This window comes from Cydia strobilella, chromosome 3, assembly GCF_947568885.1.
Source record: "Cydia strobilella chromosome 3, ilCydStro3.1, whole genome shotgun sequence".
Classification (NCBI taxonomy): domain Eukaryota; kingdom Metazoa; phylum Arthropoda; class Insecta; order Lepidoptera; family Tortricidae; genus Cydia; species Cydia strobilella.
The window spans coordinates 6,665,272-6,682,867 of NC_086043.1; the positions used below are offsets into that span (position 1 = coordinate 6,665,272).

Here is a 17,596-nt window from a genome sequence, read left to right on the forward strand (position 1 = left end):
ATATTAATAATATTGATGATGATGTTAACGCAGTAGCAAATGCCTTATTTTCATACGAATCGGGAGACAATCAAAGACCACGAGTTATTGTGATTGAGAATATTTAGGTAAATAGTTATTTATTGAACAAAGCTATCGGGATTGATAGCCTAATTAAGCCTCTTTCTCCATCACAAAACAGAAAATGAAAATAATGACCAAATACTTATTCTAAAATCTGCGTTTCACGAAAAAGTGTCAAAAACTTGTGTACAACAAAAAGTAGAATGTCCCATTTAAAACTAAAATACATTGTACCTACCTGTTGCAAGTTAAATCTTATCTTTATATTTTTAAAGTACATACGATTTTTTTTATAAATCGTAGGTATAACTAATTTAATCTGGGATAAAACAAGCTTTTCGACAGCGTTGTGTGACAATGGTAAGACTAGTAAGAAAGCTAATCCCGTAAAAAAGCGTTGCCACGAAGATAAAGTGTTCATTACACTCTATTAAGTTTCTATACACGTTACAAGTTTATTTAGACGTTATTAGAAATTGCAGACCATCCTCTCACTCGCCTGTCCTTTCAAACGTTACGTAACCACTTCCTTCATTTTATTGTGTTCACAAAACTTGTAAAATGCTAAAGATATGCCTACGTGTTTTTATTAACTCCGTTAATTTTAGTTATTATGTGCGAAGCGGTCTGCCTCAACTTAGGTTGCATTCCGATTTTCGCCATTAATCATACGGTCCAAATTTATCTGAAAACAGTTTGTAGCTCTATTTTAATTTGTTTATTGCCGTGACACTCACGTTATGTTATACCTACTTTTGTTTGGGATTGGGAAAGCGGGAGGGTTAAAATGTGTTAATCGCATGAGATGTGCAATAAAAGAGTAGGTATTAGTATTGTACATACATAGAGTCCTCTTCAAATTTACATGATTATCTGCTTTATTAATTTTGACTTTTGTCCTTCGAGCCGGACAGGGTCGCTGGCTTGTGGTTCTTTCTGTTCCGCCCGACGTAGAAATCGCACGCACATCCGTCGGAATGGCGCCGGCGCTTGCGAAATGCAACAATTGCATATTTTATCCTCGTATCAATATTATCTTGTAAACCTTAATTTAATTAACAGTTTTGAGCACGCCTTTTGTTATAATCAGCTCGAGGTTACGCCTTCGTTTAAGTAATGACTGTAAATAAAGTAATAATATGCGTGGTTTATGACTGTCCTGATTTCCCTAAAAGGAAAAGATCTCTTACACTGTTTATACGGTATAAATGATACCCTCTCAGTAGGCAAGCACTCGACACAGGCAACCATAGTATTTGGATTTGTCGCGTGATGTTGTATATTAGGTAATGACACCAATGGCCCATATACATATACCTTTTTATTGTAAATATTTAAGACTTACCACTTGCAAAAGCCATTTTGTTTGTTTAGGGATTACGGAACTTAGCACTGATCGATTTAACGGTCCTAGTTATTTAAACAGTGTAATATAGAAATTCTTTATCCATCCTTCGCCGGCGGCAGCCGGTGTGATATCGCTCTGGACCGGGCAAAGTGGCGTGCTCTTGTGTTTGGAGGCCAAGACTCATTTTGGGTCATCGCGCCAGCCAAGTAAGAAATATAGAAATTATTTCAGATATCTAATCTTTGTGGGACGCACGCGCAGCGGATCAGATCACAAATTACCAATTTCTGATTATAATATTTGCAAGTACTAACGCAACTCGTCTTTTGTTGCTCTCCCTTCTCTACCGCTGTAGGCGATTGCACCCAAAGATGTTTCAGGGAAATTACACAATAATTATTTCAGTAATCGTCCCAAAGCCGTATAACAATGTCTCTGTGAAATTGTAGTCAGTTCGAATATCATGTTCGGTAACCGCGAACTTGACGATTGGATTAGGTCACTGCAACACCACTATTTTGAACAGCACATTGACTCAGTAAGTAGCTAAAATTATTGATAAGGGTTAATAACCCTAATTGACCGTCTCCTTTAAAATTGTTACTTTCCTTTACTTTAACTCGACCACACTGCCATGAAATTATAATAACGTTGTTACCGATCACTATCAGCAAGTCAGTACACAGTACATTAAAGTGATAAAAATCCACAAGTCTAATGGATTTTAAATCAAATTTTAAAATAAATTATTTATAATTATGTAACTGAAAATAAAGTAATTTATAAATTATTTAAATCTAATTTAAAATTAGTTAATTAAACAAATTATTATATTTTTTTATCAAACATTGTTTAAATAAATTATTTAAAATCTAGATTAATTAGAGTTGTGGATTTTTAATCACTATATTTTTAAGTATAATGTATTTTCGCGTTTACTTGAACATAATATTATAATAATATTGAAGTTTGAATTACGAGTTGACTTATTTTCCCGTTACTAATTCGATGTTTCAGAATGTTCAATAATTTAAATATCCAATATGCCGTACAGCGGCAAAATACGAAATGCTTCAAAAGCACGCGAGCCATTTTATGACGAATGATATGAATTGTACATAATGTGGGCATGCACTTTAATTTGCAACTTGTTGTATATATTTTGAGTACAATACTTAATTTAGCGCACCCATTCTAGTTAGTACTAGTTGGATTGGTTTCCAAATCTGTATGAAAACAAATGAAGCATCAGATACTGGTAATGCCTACACCGCGCCACTGCTCTCGTCAGTGTGTCCGTCTTCATTGCACAATGATCCGTAACATTACGTGACGTAACGCCGGCCGCAATGAGGCTGCGCATACGTCCCGGATAAATCGATAGATATGGGACATCGTATTGTATTATGCATGGTGATGCGAGCTCTGCTGCTGGTTGTTCACAATTTTTTACTTCGAAAGTCATGGTCAAAAGGCTGCGTGGTAACGCCTACTGTACAAGTTATTATACATCATTGAAGAAATTTGTGCAGCGAATATAATTAGAATCGAACTTCACTTACAGGTAAGTTCGTTTAATTCCTAATTATGCATGGCGATGCGAGCTCTGCTGCTGGTTTTTTACAATACACCTGTCTCTACTGTGAGTAGAAATTTTTAATAAGTACGAATTTTTCACTTCTGATCTCAAGATCGATATCAACTTACCTACTATCTACTAGTTAGCTAGCTAGAGTCGGTCGAAGCTAACTCTGCAGCGTGATTGATAGCATAGACTGTGGAACTGTTATTTAAAACGTCATAATTTCATATAATAGACATTTGACGTTTATGATACTTAACTCTTCAACGCTCTGTGCCATCAAATTCGCTGCAGAATTAGCTTGGTCTAACTCTAGTGCCTTAAAAAAGCCGATTCGCATTTAGGTAGTAAAACAACCTATAACAATGTTTAGGTATCTTGAACCGCGTAAAATTACTTTTATATTTCATTAACAATTTATTTGTCATGTTTTAACCATTCTCAATAAACTAACGCAAAGCGCAGTTGGCAATGCTTGGTAATTTTAGACAATAGTCAATTATTCATTAATAGTCTCTCACACACCCCTCGACCCCCTCTTTCTCCTTAACCAGGCGGTATGCTGTATGCGTGAAGGTTTACGGTAGCTCATTCTGTTCCCTCGTGGTTCTCCTCAGCCGCTACGCTCAGTGAGCGTTGTGAATTAGTCCGATGAGGTCATGAATGAGAGGTGTCCGATTCTTGCATGAACCCGATTGTTAGACAGCGTGGCGATCGTGTCATAATGACGGGTTATTAATGAGATCTCACCTACGTGCGATAAAGATAAATAATTAATGAGGTTAAGCATGTATGTCTTAGGTTAAGAAGGGTCAGAGAAAGCATATATAGTATGAAATGTTCAATAATGAAAATGATGAAAATGTTTATCGCAATCACAACTGCTTATTAAGTACTTACTTGCAAAGGCGCGCTATAATGGGATGCTGTTCGGATGCTATGGATAATTACATCGCCAATAATATCGTCGAATATCGAAGAAAGTAACCCATCTTTCTTGCCAATGGTAATATATAACACTCCATAATAGAAAATACATACATAGTACATCGTCAAGTTTTACAACCACGATTTGTTTTTAATGGGTAAGTACACAAATGCAAAAAAGACAACTCGCATCGCGCAATGTCTTATTAGTATGTGATAATTACCTGATTGAATTAAGATACCTATGGCTATGGCACACAAATACGAAAACGTACTAATTAGGCATACTTACTTACTGGAAAAATTCCTCTCGCAGCCACGAGGCTGACAGTACAATGCTGCATTTCCAAAGAAGATAATTTATAGGAATTTCGTAACCTACTCGCATCGCGTCCTATACCTATATGTTATTTCATAATTAGGTACTTTCACTGCGTAGCTGAGGTACTTACCTATCCACCATTAATCGAATGGAATGTAATACGAACCAAGGAAGCTTCGAAAAATGCTTGAAATATGATAATTCGTTATCGATAGCGATAGCGGCATGTTTATGTTCTTCCTGTTACTGCTTCTTAGATTTAATCGACCAAGTACACTACTCGTACCTAATTGTATCATGTCATGAATATGCGAGCGTATATGTGTAGCTTGTAATTAGTGGAACTTAACCACCTAGGAATAAAAACGACTGTGCTAAGAATATTTTGCGCAAGAATAATTTCCTCGAATTCTTTATGATGCTACTGCGTGCTATTTATATACATAGGTATAGGTATATTACCATTTCAATTATATTAGCACCTTGTATATGTATAAATAAAACAAATCCATCAGACTGCCTTTCCACTTAGGCGGAGATGGAAGGAGACGTGCGGAAATCAACCAATATACCTAATAGCAATATGGTTGTAACTTGGGAAAGCGGAGATGAGATGTGGATTAAAATTACAACCAATGCTATTGATTTATTCCCGCACATCTCCTCTCATCTCCGCCTCAGTGAAAAGACAGAATATAAAAAAAAAAAAAAAAAAAAAAAAAAAAACATTTATTTCGACCAATAATATTTTATAAATACCACCTGTTACCATAGTCCATCCTTAACACCTAACATAGTCCAACATTAAATTCATTAACGACCGTATCACATTACTCATTTTGACGACCGGTCTGGCCTAGTTGGTATTGGTAGTGACCCTGCCTGTGAAGCCGATGGTCCTGGGTTCGAATAAGGGTAATATTTGTGTGATAAGCACAGATACTTGTTCCTGAGTCATGGGTGTTTTCTATGTATTTAAGTATTTATATATTATATATATCGTTGTCTGAGTACCCATAACACAAGCCTCCTTAGGCTTACCGTGGGACTTAGTCAATCTGTGTAAGAATGTCCTATAATATTTATTTATTTATTTTATTTATTACACCTTTTCCTACCATTGCAACAAGCCCTAGACATAGACACCAGAAGTTACTCAGTAATACGTTATACAACAGACAACTCAGACAAGCATATCGAACCGGCCGGCCAATGGAAATGTGAAACTGATTAGCTTCAGTACACCTGCCCTGCTCCTGAAAGTTGTTTGCTATAATATATTGGTAACCAGCGTTAAGAAACGCTCCGATTTTGCGCAAGTGCAAGTATCGGGGCGCCGCTAGTTTTGCATTTTAATAAGTGCAAGCAATTAAGAAATCGCATGCGTGCGATTCTATTGGTTTGCTGTTATCTACGTTATGGCTTATGGCAATAGCACAGATGACTTACACACCTAGACGGTAGACGGTGCATATAGGTACGATGACTAGCGGTCGCCATACGTTTCAGCGGCATGCAACCGGTCTTTATGGCTGCGACTACGTTTACGACCTGGGTGTGTAGCCAACATGCCAATCGTTTACGCTCCGTAGCGAACGAAACGCAACAGTCACTGTCGCACTAATATGGAAGTGATAGAGAGATACAAAGCGTTTCGTTATCGTAGCATTCGTAGCGCAAGCGATTGTCGCCTTGGCTAGGCACCCTGGTCTGGAGCCTGTTTTACAAAAGCTTGCGATCTACAGCCAGGGGAAATCTCTTTTTAAGTACTTATTTTTATTTAAAAGGGAATACCGCTATTTTACAAGTTACATACTTCGTGACGGACCACAGTACTCATGCATAGGAATTTATAATTATGGCCATAATGAGTCCTAGACATAAACTGGGTTGCTGAAGTATAACACGATGCACCTAGCTAGGATTAGGATGTATGAAACTGGCCGGCACGGCTGGTATTGTACAAAAAACAGGCTATTTTTAGGGTTCCGTACCCAAAGGGTAAAAACACTAAAAACGGGACCCTATTATTAAGACTCCGCTGTCCGTCTGTCCGTCTGTTCGCCTGTCTGTCACCAGGTGTCTCATGAACCGTGATAGCTAGACAGTTGAAATTTTCACAGGTGATGTATTTCTGTTGCCGCTACAATAACATACTAAAAAGTAAGGAACCCTCGGTGCGCGAGTTCGACTCGCACTTGGCCGGTTTTGTTTTGAAACTTCACTCACAACTTCACCATGAGGAGTCTGTGAGGGATAGTCTATGGACAATAGGCAATAGTGTCTTTGTCGTGTCGTGGGAGTCGAGTGTTCTAGCGAGTATCGCACGCCGTTAATTACAGCTATTAAGACTATTAACACAATCGTGGGTCGAATAGTTCTATTATTTCTAATCTGAATTGGTAAATATTTAAATACCATCCCTAAATTATGCAAGGATGTCAATAGTGGTTAATGAACGTTCTTTAATATTGATGACATGATGACATATGTGTCAATAGAACGCTTATTCTTTGCCTGTGTTTGATGCCGTTAGATCCATTACCAATGATTGCGGATAATCGAAGTCTGACCGCTGATTCGCTGAATCATAATTCATTTGATGTTGCGGTGCTTGTGATTTGGCAAACCCAAGAAGCTTATAACACCTAAACACTGTCGATTGCACATATAGCAAACACGAGGAAGTTTATTGACCTGCAGAAAGAGAGAAAGAAACGATTGTCTCAAATTATTCTTACATGTATATAGTGTGCAAATTTTTGTTACGTGTAGGTATCCTGCAGTGTTATTAACTTATAACTTATACAATACAAGCCTTATAAGGCTTACTGTGTGGCCAGGTCGACATGTGCAAGATTGCCCCATAATATTTATTTATAGTTTTATAAAAAAAAAACCTTTTTGGGCAAATCTATAGACTTGAAGTCATCTGTGGGCTTAAGACGGGAATGCTCGTTCGCACTCGGTTTAGTAATTAGAAACGTTAATTGACAGTTAACGAGAAACAACTGAACCTTGACAATTCAATGCAATCATTGCGTATTTGATAACTTCAAAGCCAAAAAACGTTGTTTCGTGTTTCATTAGTGCATTTAAATATTTGGTCCTCTTTATGTGTCAGCAAAACTGTTAGCATCCCTGCATACATATTTGTATGCAGTTTGGGTGCTATAGTTTTGCTGACAGTACATTTAGTAAAAATCTTAACCTAAATCAAATTATTTCGTTTGTTATTTTCAGAAGAACTCCAACAACATAAGTTCGCAAAGACTGCAATAAGATGGAGAAGGACAAGATAGTATTCAAGGTAAGTTTTTTTTTTGCAACTAGCAACGAGTAGAATTATGTTAGACGCATTTTATTAAGTATTAATCGGGTACTTTGGACGACGAACTTTAGTCACTTCTTTCCTCAATTCTCATATATTGCATAATAAGATAAATAATTGAGTAGTCGGTACTTAGGTATATGCTAAGCTATATGATATACTAGTTGCTAATAACTATATTATTCGTTAAAATGACAATTTAAAGAGTAATAGGATAAAGTTTCAGTATTCTTAAATGTAATAAGCCAACCGATGATAATTGAGTTCTATAGACGCCTGATGGCTACTGATAACGAGCCTAGATATTTACTCTTATATTTACACACAGAATTTACTAAACTTAACCATATCTTGCACCTTATATACACACGCGTATTGTGCAATGTGCAATCACAATGCTATGATATCATACAATACTAAGTACGCCCGCGTTAAATTCGCTGCCTTAATTATATTCCACGTTTTACTGGTCCTGTCGAACCGCTGACAAATTGATAACATGCCATTGAACATTATTAGATCGGGGCTCGTTTCCAAGAGGGTGCGCCTTTTAGTTGACTGTAAAGAGGCAGCAAAGTTGGCACGTAAATTCTTACAAATTAAAAAAAAACGTCGATTTTCTTAGTCTCGGTTTTTAAAGCTACAAAGAAGAATGGGGGCGTGAATTATTTTTTACCACAGGAATTCAACAATAGGAAGGTTGGAAATTATCATGTAGATTTCTTTCCCACATTTTTGTCAGCGTATTTTTGGGCCGGCCTGTAGTTTATGTGGATTTAACAGCCATTTACCAAAAAACCAGGAAAATCGGTGAGAATTGGGAATTTGTTGCGCGAGAACTCAGTAGATAAACAATCGATTGAATTTTCCAATGGCTGTTATGCGTGGTGGAGCAGAGGTGCACAAAAATTTCTTAGGAATCATTTCCATATAGGTAAGTACCTAATGTACCTATCTGAAACAAAACATATTATCTTCAAAATATTCTCCTTCGACTTTGATTCACAAGCGCAAAGCTTAGTTAAGATTACACATAAAATAATTGGCAACGTATTTTTGACTACACATGCAACCTTATTAAATTTCCTTTTTCAATGTCTTAGTCTTTCGTGCGATTTTCAAGCTAAGAAGTTGGTTATACTCCTAGTTAGTGCAGTTTATACAACAAACGGGGTAATAAATGCAATGTCAACTGATGCAATAGATAGTCTGACACGTCGTGTCGTACCTATTGCACAGTCACGGTTCAGCGGACAATTCAATTAGCATAATAATGACAGAAACAGAACTGACCATTTACAGGCGAAGAGCAAACAACTCATTGAAACATATTTCGCTCAACTTATGCCCATCGTGAAACACTTAGTACCAGTTGCACCATCCGCACTTGACAGACTGATTAACGTCACCCGGCGCGCTGCGGCGGTTTACTATGAAACTTTCCATACAATTAAATTTAGCGAACTCTTTAACGATGACAAATAGTTTGGTGCAACCGACCCGACCCTTAGTGTTCAAAAGAACAATGACTAACTAATGGCTTATGTAGATTTAAGAGTCATAGCACCATGATAGAAACCCGCCGCCAAAAAGCTGCTCCCATGCAATCGAAGGGACAATGCCTTAGAGGCCCACTGACTATCAGTCCGCCGGACGATATCAGTCAGTGGGCGCCATACGCTCTCATTTTAAAATTTAACGACATGCTTAAGTCAAGAACATGAACCTTGGAATGAATATTTATGTATATATGTGTAAAACATATAGGTATCTATGTAAAGACAAAAATACATGTTCTGAGTACTACCTATAGTTTTCTTTTCATAAAAATTCTTATAAAAATCAAATATACTGAGTAGGACGGAGATGTGGGGAATCAACCAATAGCTTTGGTTTCCACTCCGCAAGCTTTCACAAATTTCTGAATGTTCGTTCTTCGTTTTGAATTGAAAGCGTAACTTCATTTGTATGGCGGCGGCTAGGTTCGTGTGACTCTTAAGTGGTAAATTTTCGTGGTTTAAAAACATCAACTATGTACCTATTTGGTTTTGCTTTTAAGTGTGTTACTTATGTATTGCATTAGGTATAACAACAGGATGTTGGTATCCTGCCTTTTCGCCGAACTTCTTTTAGCCGAATTTCACTTGCCAACCAACATTTCGCCGATGATTGACTTTGACAACTAACTATTGCCAAATTTTTGTATGACCACGTTTCATTTGGCAGAATTATTTAAAAACAGATTATTATAATGATTCACAACTTTTGGGATACTTATCATTTGTCAAATGTTTCACTAGGCCAAACAACTATTAAACGAATAACGTTTCGTTAGTGTAACAGTTCCCTTTTCATACATGAGGCAACTTTTTACTCAAACTAAGTTCATTTGGCAGAAACCCATCTTGAACTTTCCTGAAACAAATATGAATTTGTAATAAATATAGCAACAGAAATCTTACATGTGACCGAGTACAGGTAGGTGCGACGACGAGCGAAGCGAGGAGGAGCATGTTAGGTCAACAGTGAGCAAGCCAGAATCGACTTTTTAATAATTTTACGTATCTTTTTACATAGTTAATAAACGAAACTCTGCTTGATAAAACATTTGGTAAACATTCAACAGCGAAATGAATATTACGCGTACTAAACCATTCTACTACTCGAAACTTGGCATTGAAGTTGGGAAGTAAAACAAAATCTTTTTATAATTTGGCACATGACCATTCCGCGAAATGAAATTATGCGAAACGTTGGTTGGGAACTGATAATCGGCAATACAATTTTCGGCGATAAATTAGTGAACCCAGGATGTTACGTTACATTTTCTATTGTTACGTCACGTGGCCTGTGGCCATAAGAGGCTCATCAAATACCTACAAAAACATCACAAGAGGGCATCATGTAAGTTCCGGTCTGGTACACTTCATAACATTAGATTGATCTTCCTATTCATCGGTCCAGTACTGGTGCGAAACTTTGATGACACGAAAGTTTATATACCTATCCTTGACTGTACAGTCGGTTGTGGTTATGGCTATTGTGTGGTTGCGGTAAATTAAAAAATAAAATAATTACCGGGTCATAATTAAGTGTAACTTTAAAAAACTTCGTAATTAATGATTAGACGGATAAATTCTATATCTGGTGTAATGTATTGCCCGTATTGTCTAGAACTGCTCATCTCAGTCTCTCAGCATCCCGCCGCGCTATAAGCCGTCTGACACCACTGTGCGCTCTCCTCACGCTGGCCTTATCTTATTGGGCCAGAATGATGGCTCATCGTGTCGAAGAGCCATCAGACGGACAGACAGACAGACGAACGAGTGATCCTATAAGGGTTCCGTTTTTTCCTTTTGAGGTACGGATCCCTAAAAATATGTCATACGAGGAAATTTAATGTTATCAAGCATTCTTTGCCAGGCAAGTGTTCGCCAAACCATGTAGGTAAAATTAATTGTGGTCGGTGCAATATTACATTTAATTGAAATAAAAGTATTAAATACCTATTTACCTGGATTACCTGGTAGTTATGGGTAGTTCAAATCCCAACCTTTTAAAGGACAAGGCTGTGCAAATTAATCAATCGTAATATGAAGCCCTGCGTCCCTTGTGTCGCGTCACGAGTCATCAAGGCACGCCGGGTCGTGAGGGCGGTGCATTCCTCGCGTGCCTACGCACCAAGGCTCTGCGTTCACCGGACAATTTTGAGCGACCAATTAAGTTAATATCGAAAATAAAACGAGTACATAATCGTTCCTGTATCATGGGAGCGGCGTTGTTGATTTGGTTTACTCCTGTCCGAAGGATCTGACGAGAGTATTATTTTTAGATTCATACACAATGTGGCTACAATACAACGTGGCAACATATACATATAAAGTTTAAGAAAATGTTATACTTACGAGTAAGCCTCCAGATACCGGTAGAACAGTCAGTATCAAATTGATAGTGACGGCCAAAGTGGCCAAATATATCGTAATACACCTTTGTTACCATATAAATAAAGATGCCATACCAATATAGTTGGCTGCTGTAGCTGTCACTATTTAGTATTAATCAATTGAATGCTGACTGTACCTGCGTGATATTCGAGCCGATAGACACAGGTTCGGCACAAATTCGAAGTGCACAATCTTGTTTCGAAGGCCTTATCATTATCTATGCCTAACCTAAGCCATTGAAGTTAGTTAGGAAATATTATTGCTATTATATTGATGTCAAACATAAAGTCATCCTTCTCTTACTTCCTTATAATCTAGTTATTTAGACCTGTACCGCTGGCTATATTTTGACCCCTAGGTTATAAAAATATTAAAGTCAATTCTGTTTTCGCTTATGAATACTTTGTTAAGATGTAAATCTTACATTTTGTTTTGTGTCATATATATAATTTGCTTTTCTAGTAATTTGTTATTTTGTGGTAATTATTTTTTATTTTGAATTATCTTGGAGAAAAAAATATTCGAGAGAAAACATGTAACTGTGTTGCATTTAGGATAGTGTTTTTAGTGTGAAAACATAGTTTGTGTCAATTACGTCCACTGCAATCTGATACTATGTCATAATATTCTAAAAGACACAAAAAAAAATTAGAGTTAAAAAAAATTACTTAGGTCGAATTTAATCGTTTAAATAGGTCCATTAAATGATTTTGTGTCTTATTAAGGCATAGCTTCATAAGATATTTGATGATTTTGTTGTAACAGGCTGTCACCGTTACAAAAGAATATTAAAGATATTAGAGTTTACATCTTATTAATTTGAAATGCGGGATAAATAAGATGTATGAATTTGTGTCACTTGCATCCACTGCATAAACAAATATTACAAAAATATTATTTGCGTTCAAACGAAGCTAGCGGGCGGTCTGAATGGGCAACGGAGGCCGTGCAGGGTGGGGCCGCGGCGTGACCTTGCCGTACGCAACGCATGTTTACTTCGCCTGTGCGCCAAATTAACGCAACTTATTCAAAGAAGTTACGCAAACAACACAACAACAAGCAACAAGCAAGCAAAGAATGCGTCGAATTATCTTTTACCTATTTAAATCTCATAGATATTGTACAATGTCACCATTATGCAAAAGAACTGTAAGTACATGTTTGATTTGCGAGCGAGCTGGCAACATTGCGCAGGGAAATCTTAAAAATATCGCGTTTACGTGAACGCCACATACATTTGTGACAGTGATAGGGAAAAGGTACCACTAAAGTAAAATTTGGTTATAAATACCGTGACTTTCTTTCATTCATTGATAAAAAAAATTGCTATTTATGCAACAAGTGCGGAAATCATCTTTACGCACGTGTATCATACAATGTTTTACTATGCATTGTGCGAGTAAATAAAAAAACATGTCATGGCAAATAAGTTTAATTATTAAAAGGAGTGTTTTAAATCGACACGAGTTGCGAATTACCTATTCGCACGTGTATCGTACGTTTTACAGTACATATGGCCCTTTAAACTTTCGACATATGCACGGTAAGTGCTCTTTTCCGCACTAGTGCGAGAAAGTAGCACCATATGTACTGTAAAAAAAAATTGAAAACAAAAAGCACTAGTGCGGAAAAGCAGTACTTTCCGCACGACATGGCTCCGTAGGAAACGCACTTTTCGAGCACATGCATTGTAAAAAAATATATAGGACTGTATCTCCTAAACCATGCGTCGTAGCGCAAAAATAATAAAATTTTCGTTCCCCTTTATGTAACCCAAAAGTAATACATGAAAAATACAATGAAAAAAAAAAAAAAAAAAATCTTTATAGGGCTGTATTAGCTGTATCTCCTATATCGTGCATCGTAGCGCAAAAATAATCAAATTTTCGCTTCCCTTTAAGAAGCCCCTAATTAAGATTTAAAAACGCAAAAAAGAAAAAAAAAGAGGAAAAAATCTTTATAGGGCTGCATCTCCTAAACCGTGCATCGTAGCACAAAAATAATCAAATTTTCGTTCCCCTTAAGAAATCCTTAATTAAAACTTAAAAAAAAAAACAGGAAAAAAACTTTATAGAGCTATTATTGCTATATATATAGATATAATATCTCCTAAACCGTGCTTGGTGGCGCAAAAATAATAAAAATTTCGTTCCCCTTTATGAAGCCCCAAAGTAATATACTAAAAACACAATGAAAAAAAAGAAAAAAAATAACAAAAAAACTTTATAGGGCTGTATCTCCTACACCGTGCATCGTAGCGCAAAAATAATTTAAAAAAATCCCTTTAAGAAACCCCTAATTAAGATTGAAAAACGCAAAAAAAAAAAGTGGAAAAAAAATCATTTTAGGGCTGTATCTCCTAAACCGTGCGTCGTAGCGCAAAAATAATAAAATTTTCGTTCCCCTTTACGGAACCCCAAAGTAATATACAAAAAAACACAATGAAAAAAAAAAACAAAAAAAAAATCTTTATAGGGCTGCATATCCTAAATCGTGCATCGTAGCGCAAAAATAATCAATTTTTCGTTCCCCTTTAAGGATCCCTTAATTAATACTTAAAAAAAAACAAAAAAAACAGGAAAAAATCTTTATAGAGCTATATCTCCTAAACCGTGCGTGGTAGCGCAAAAAGAACAAAATTTTCGTTCCCCTTTACGGAACCCCAAGATAATATACAAAAAACACAATGAAAAAAAAAAACAACAAAAAAAATCTTTATAGGGCTGCATCTCCTAAACCGTGCATCGTAGCACAAAAATAATCAAATTTTCGTTCCCCTTTAAGAAACCCTTAATTAAAACTAAAAAAAAAACCAGGAAAAAAAACTTTATAGAGCTATTATAGCTATATATAGCTATTGTAGCTATATATAGTATATATATAGATATAATATCTCCTAAACCGTGCGTGGTGGCGCAAAAATAATAAAATTTTCGTTCCCCTTTATGCAACCCATAATTTATATTTAAAAAAAAAACGCAAAATTTAAAAAAAAAACTATAGGGCTGTATCTCTTAAACCATGCGTCGTAGCGCAAAAATAATTTAAAAAAACCCCTTTAAGAAACCCGTAATTAATACTTAAAAAAAAAAAAACAAAAAAAACCAGGAAAAAAAACTTTATAGAGCTGTATCTCCTAAACCGTGCGTGGTACCGCAAAAACAATAAAATTTTCGTTCCCCTTTATGCAACCCATAATTTATATTTAAAAAAAAAAACGCAAAATTAAAAAAAAAAATCTTTATAGGGCTGTATCTCCTAAACCATGCGTCGTAGCGCAAAAATAATAAAATTTTCTTTCCCCTTTATGCAACCCATAATTTATATTTAAAAAAAAACGCAAAATTAAAAAAAAAACATTATAGGGCTGTATCTCTTAAACCATGCGTCGTAGCGCAAAAATAATTTAAAAAACCCCTTTAAGAAACCCGTAATTAATACTTAAAAAAAAAAACAAACAAAAATAGGAAAAAAAACTTTATAGAGCTGTATCTCCTAAACCGTGCGTGGTACCGCAAAAATAATAAAATTTTCGTTCCCCTTTATGAAACCCCAAAGTAATATACAAAAAACACAATGTAAAAAAGAAAAAAAAAAAAACAATAAAAAAATCTTTATAGGGCTGTATCTCTTAAACCATGCGTCGTAGCGCAAAAATAATTTAAAAAACCCCTTTAAGAAACCCGTAATTAATACTTTAAAAAAAAACAAAAAAAAACCAGGAAAAAAAACTTTATAGAGCTGTATCTCCTAAACCGTGCGTGGTACCGCAAAAACAATAAAAGTTTCGTTCCCCTTTATGCAACCCATAATTTATATTTAAAAATACGCAAAATTTAAAAAAAAAATCTTTATAGGGCTGTATCTCCTAAACCATGCGTCGTAGCGCAAAAATAATAAAATTTTCGTTCCCCTTTATGAAGCCCCTAAATAATATACAAAAACACAAGAAAAAGAAAGAAAAAAATAATAACAAAAAAACTTTATAGGGCTGTATCTCCTAAACCGTGCATCGTAGCGCAAAAATAATCAATATCCGTTCCCCTTTAAGAAGCCCCTAATTAAGATTTAAAAACGCAAAAAAGAAAAAGAGAAAAAAATCATTTTAGGGCTGTATCTCCTAAACCGTGCGTCGTAGCGCAAAAATAATAAAATTTTCGTTCCCTTTTATGAAACCCCAAAGTAATAACAAAAAACGCAATGACAAAAAAAAAAAAAAAAACAACAAAAAAAACTTTAGGGATGTATCTCCTAAACCGTGCATGGTAGCGAAAAATAATCAAATTTTCGTTCCCCTTAAGAAGCCCTTAATTAAGATTTAGAAACGTAAAAAAGAAAAAGAAAAAATCTATATAGGGCTGTATCTCCTAAACCGTGCGTCGTAGCGCAAAAATAATCAACTTTTCGGTCCCCTTTATGTAACCATTAATTTATACAAAAAAAAACGCAAAAAAAAAGAGTTTTTTTATAGGGCTTGATCTCCTAAACCATGCGTCGTAGCGCAAAAATAATTAAATTTTCGTTCCCCTTTATGAAACCCCAAAGTAATATACAAAAAACACAATGTAAAAAAGAAAAAAACAATAAAAAAAACTTTATAGGGCTGTATCTCCTAAACCGTGCGTCGTAGCGCAAAAATAATCAAATTTTCTTTCCTCTTTATTCAACCCTTAATTTATATTTAAAAAAAAACGCTTTCACTAAACTGCTGTAACTCGGAAACTTAGAATCCACAAAGGGGACTTTACTAAATTATGACACATATTAAAGCCTGACCAGTAATATATGATCATTGTCAAGAGGGCGCTGTTCATTCTCATGTATAGGGTGACAGTTCAGTATAGTATGAAAAAATATTGTATTTAATGAACATCATCATCAATGTAATTAATGTTGCTTGCCACGCTTAAACATAACAAAAATCACAATAAATTGCGTCTTAAAATAAACTTAAAAAGTCTACTAAAAATCGAAACAAAAGTAATTTTTAAGTCGCTGTTGTGACATTCTCAATCAAAAGGTAGGTACCACTTTGTCGTTTACCATAAAGACGAAATTTGATTATATCTTTATACAAATAACCTGTCAGAGAAAGTGGTACCTTTTCATTAGGAACGTCACAAATGTTGGTCAGTATGAGGAGTGCAGCCTACAGTTTATTTTTAATTATATTTATATACCTACTACGGTAAGATTGATAAGACAATGTAATTATGCCTCCGAATGAAATAAATACACTGTATCGCAAAACTAAGTGGCGAGACAGCTCATAATGCCATCTCTTGGTTGGTCTTAACAAGGGTAAAGGAGATAGTATTAAGATCTCAGTCGCCAGCTGATATTGCGGCAAGTATAATAAGCACCCCACCCGCGTAGGTACCCTTCCCCGCGCACGCCCTTCTTGTTCAATTGAGTTTTATTTTGCCAGATAGTAAAAAAACCGTGGATCAAAATGACCCAAATTATGAATGATGTCTCAATGTGGTATTATAATATTGTAGACGTAAACTTAATAACATGAATTTTTTTTTGTGGCAGATACAGGGTGTTAATTAGAAAAAAATTTTTTTTAAATAAAAGCGGTGGATGAATTTGACACAGATTTGTTTGAATAACATATAACAATGTTCTGTAAAGTACAACACTTCACTTACCGACTCTAATATTTTTTTAGGCGTTTTAGGATCAATATTAGGTATTTATTAAATGCCATTATACCCGTGGATGAAAATGACACAAAATGCGTGTGTACGTCGGAAGCCACTTTGCCTTTACAGGGAAACAAAGAATTTCGTCTCGAATATTTTTTTTACAGAATGCTGATTGAAAAAAGAAATACCTAAATTTCTACCTAAGCAAATACCTAGGATGACACAAAATATTATTTTTAGGTTTAGTATATGGTCTGGAAACTATATATAAAAAATAAGCAACATTAATATTCTTATAACCTCAGAAGTTATTGGTACAGGTCTAATTTAGTTATTATTTGTATTAGCAATTAACGTTGGTATCATGCCAATATTCCTGCAGCATTATATGAATTTATATTACTTTAATTACCAATACTGGTACTTCT

The 17,596-nt window shown here is 35.4% G+C and overlaps 2 protein-coding genes across 4 annotated transcripts in view; one reads left to right on the top strand and one right to left on the bottom strand.

Annotated features, from left to right (window-relative positions):
- LOC134755792 (uncharacterized) overlaps positions 1-17,596 on the bottom strand; it is a 158,278-nt gene that overhangs the window by 17,874 nt on the left and 122,808 nt on the right. The gene's annotated exons all lie outside the window — the stretch shown is intronic.
- Positions 1-17,596, top strand: part of LOC134755759 (uncharacterized) — a 102,215-nt gene that overhangs the window by 3,118 nt on the left and 81,501 nt on the right. For 2 of the 3 annotated variants that reach the window (XM_063692336.1, XM_063692334.1), the window contains exon 2: positions 7,486-7,552. In XM_063692336.1, coding sequence (XP_063548406.1) covers positions 7,526-7,552 — 27 coding nt within the window. In that variant the 5' untranslated portion in view covers positions 7,486-7,525. The remainder of the gene's footprint in view (positions 1-7,485; positions 7,553-17,596) is intronic. The other variant, XM_063692335.1, reaches the window with a different exon arrangement.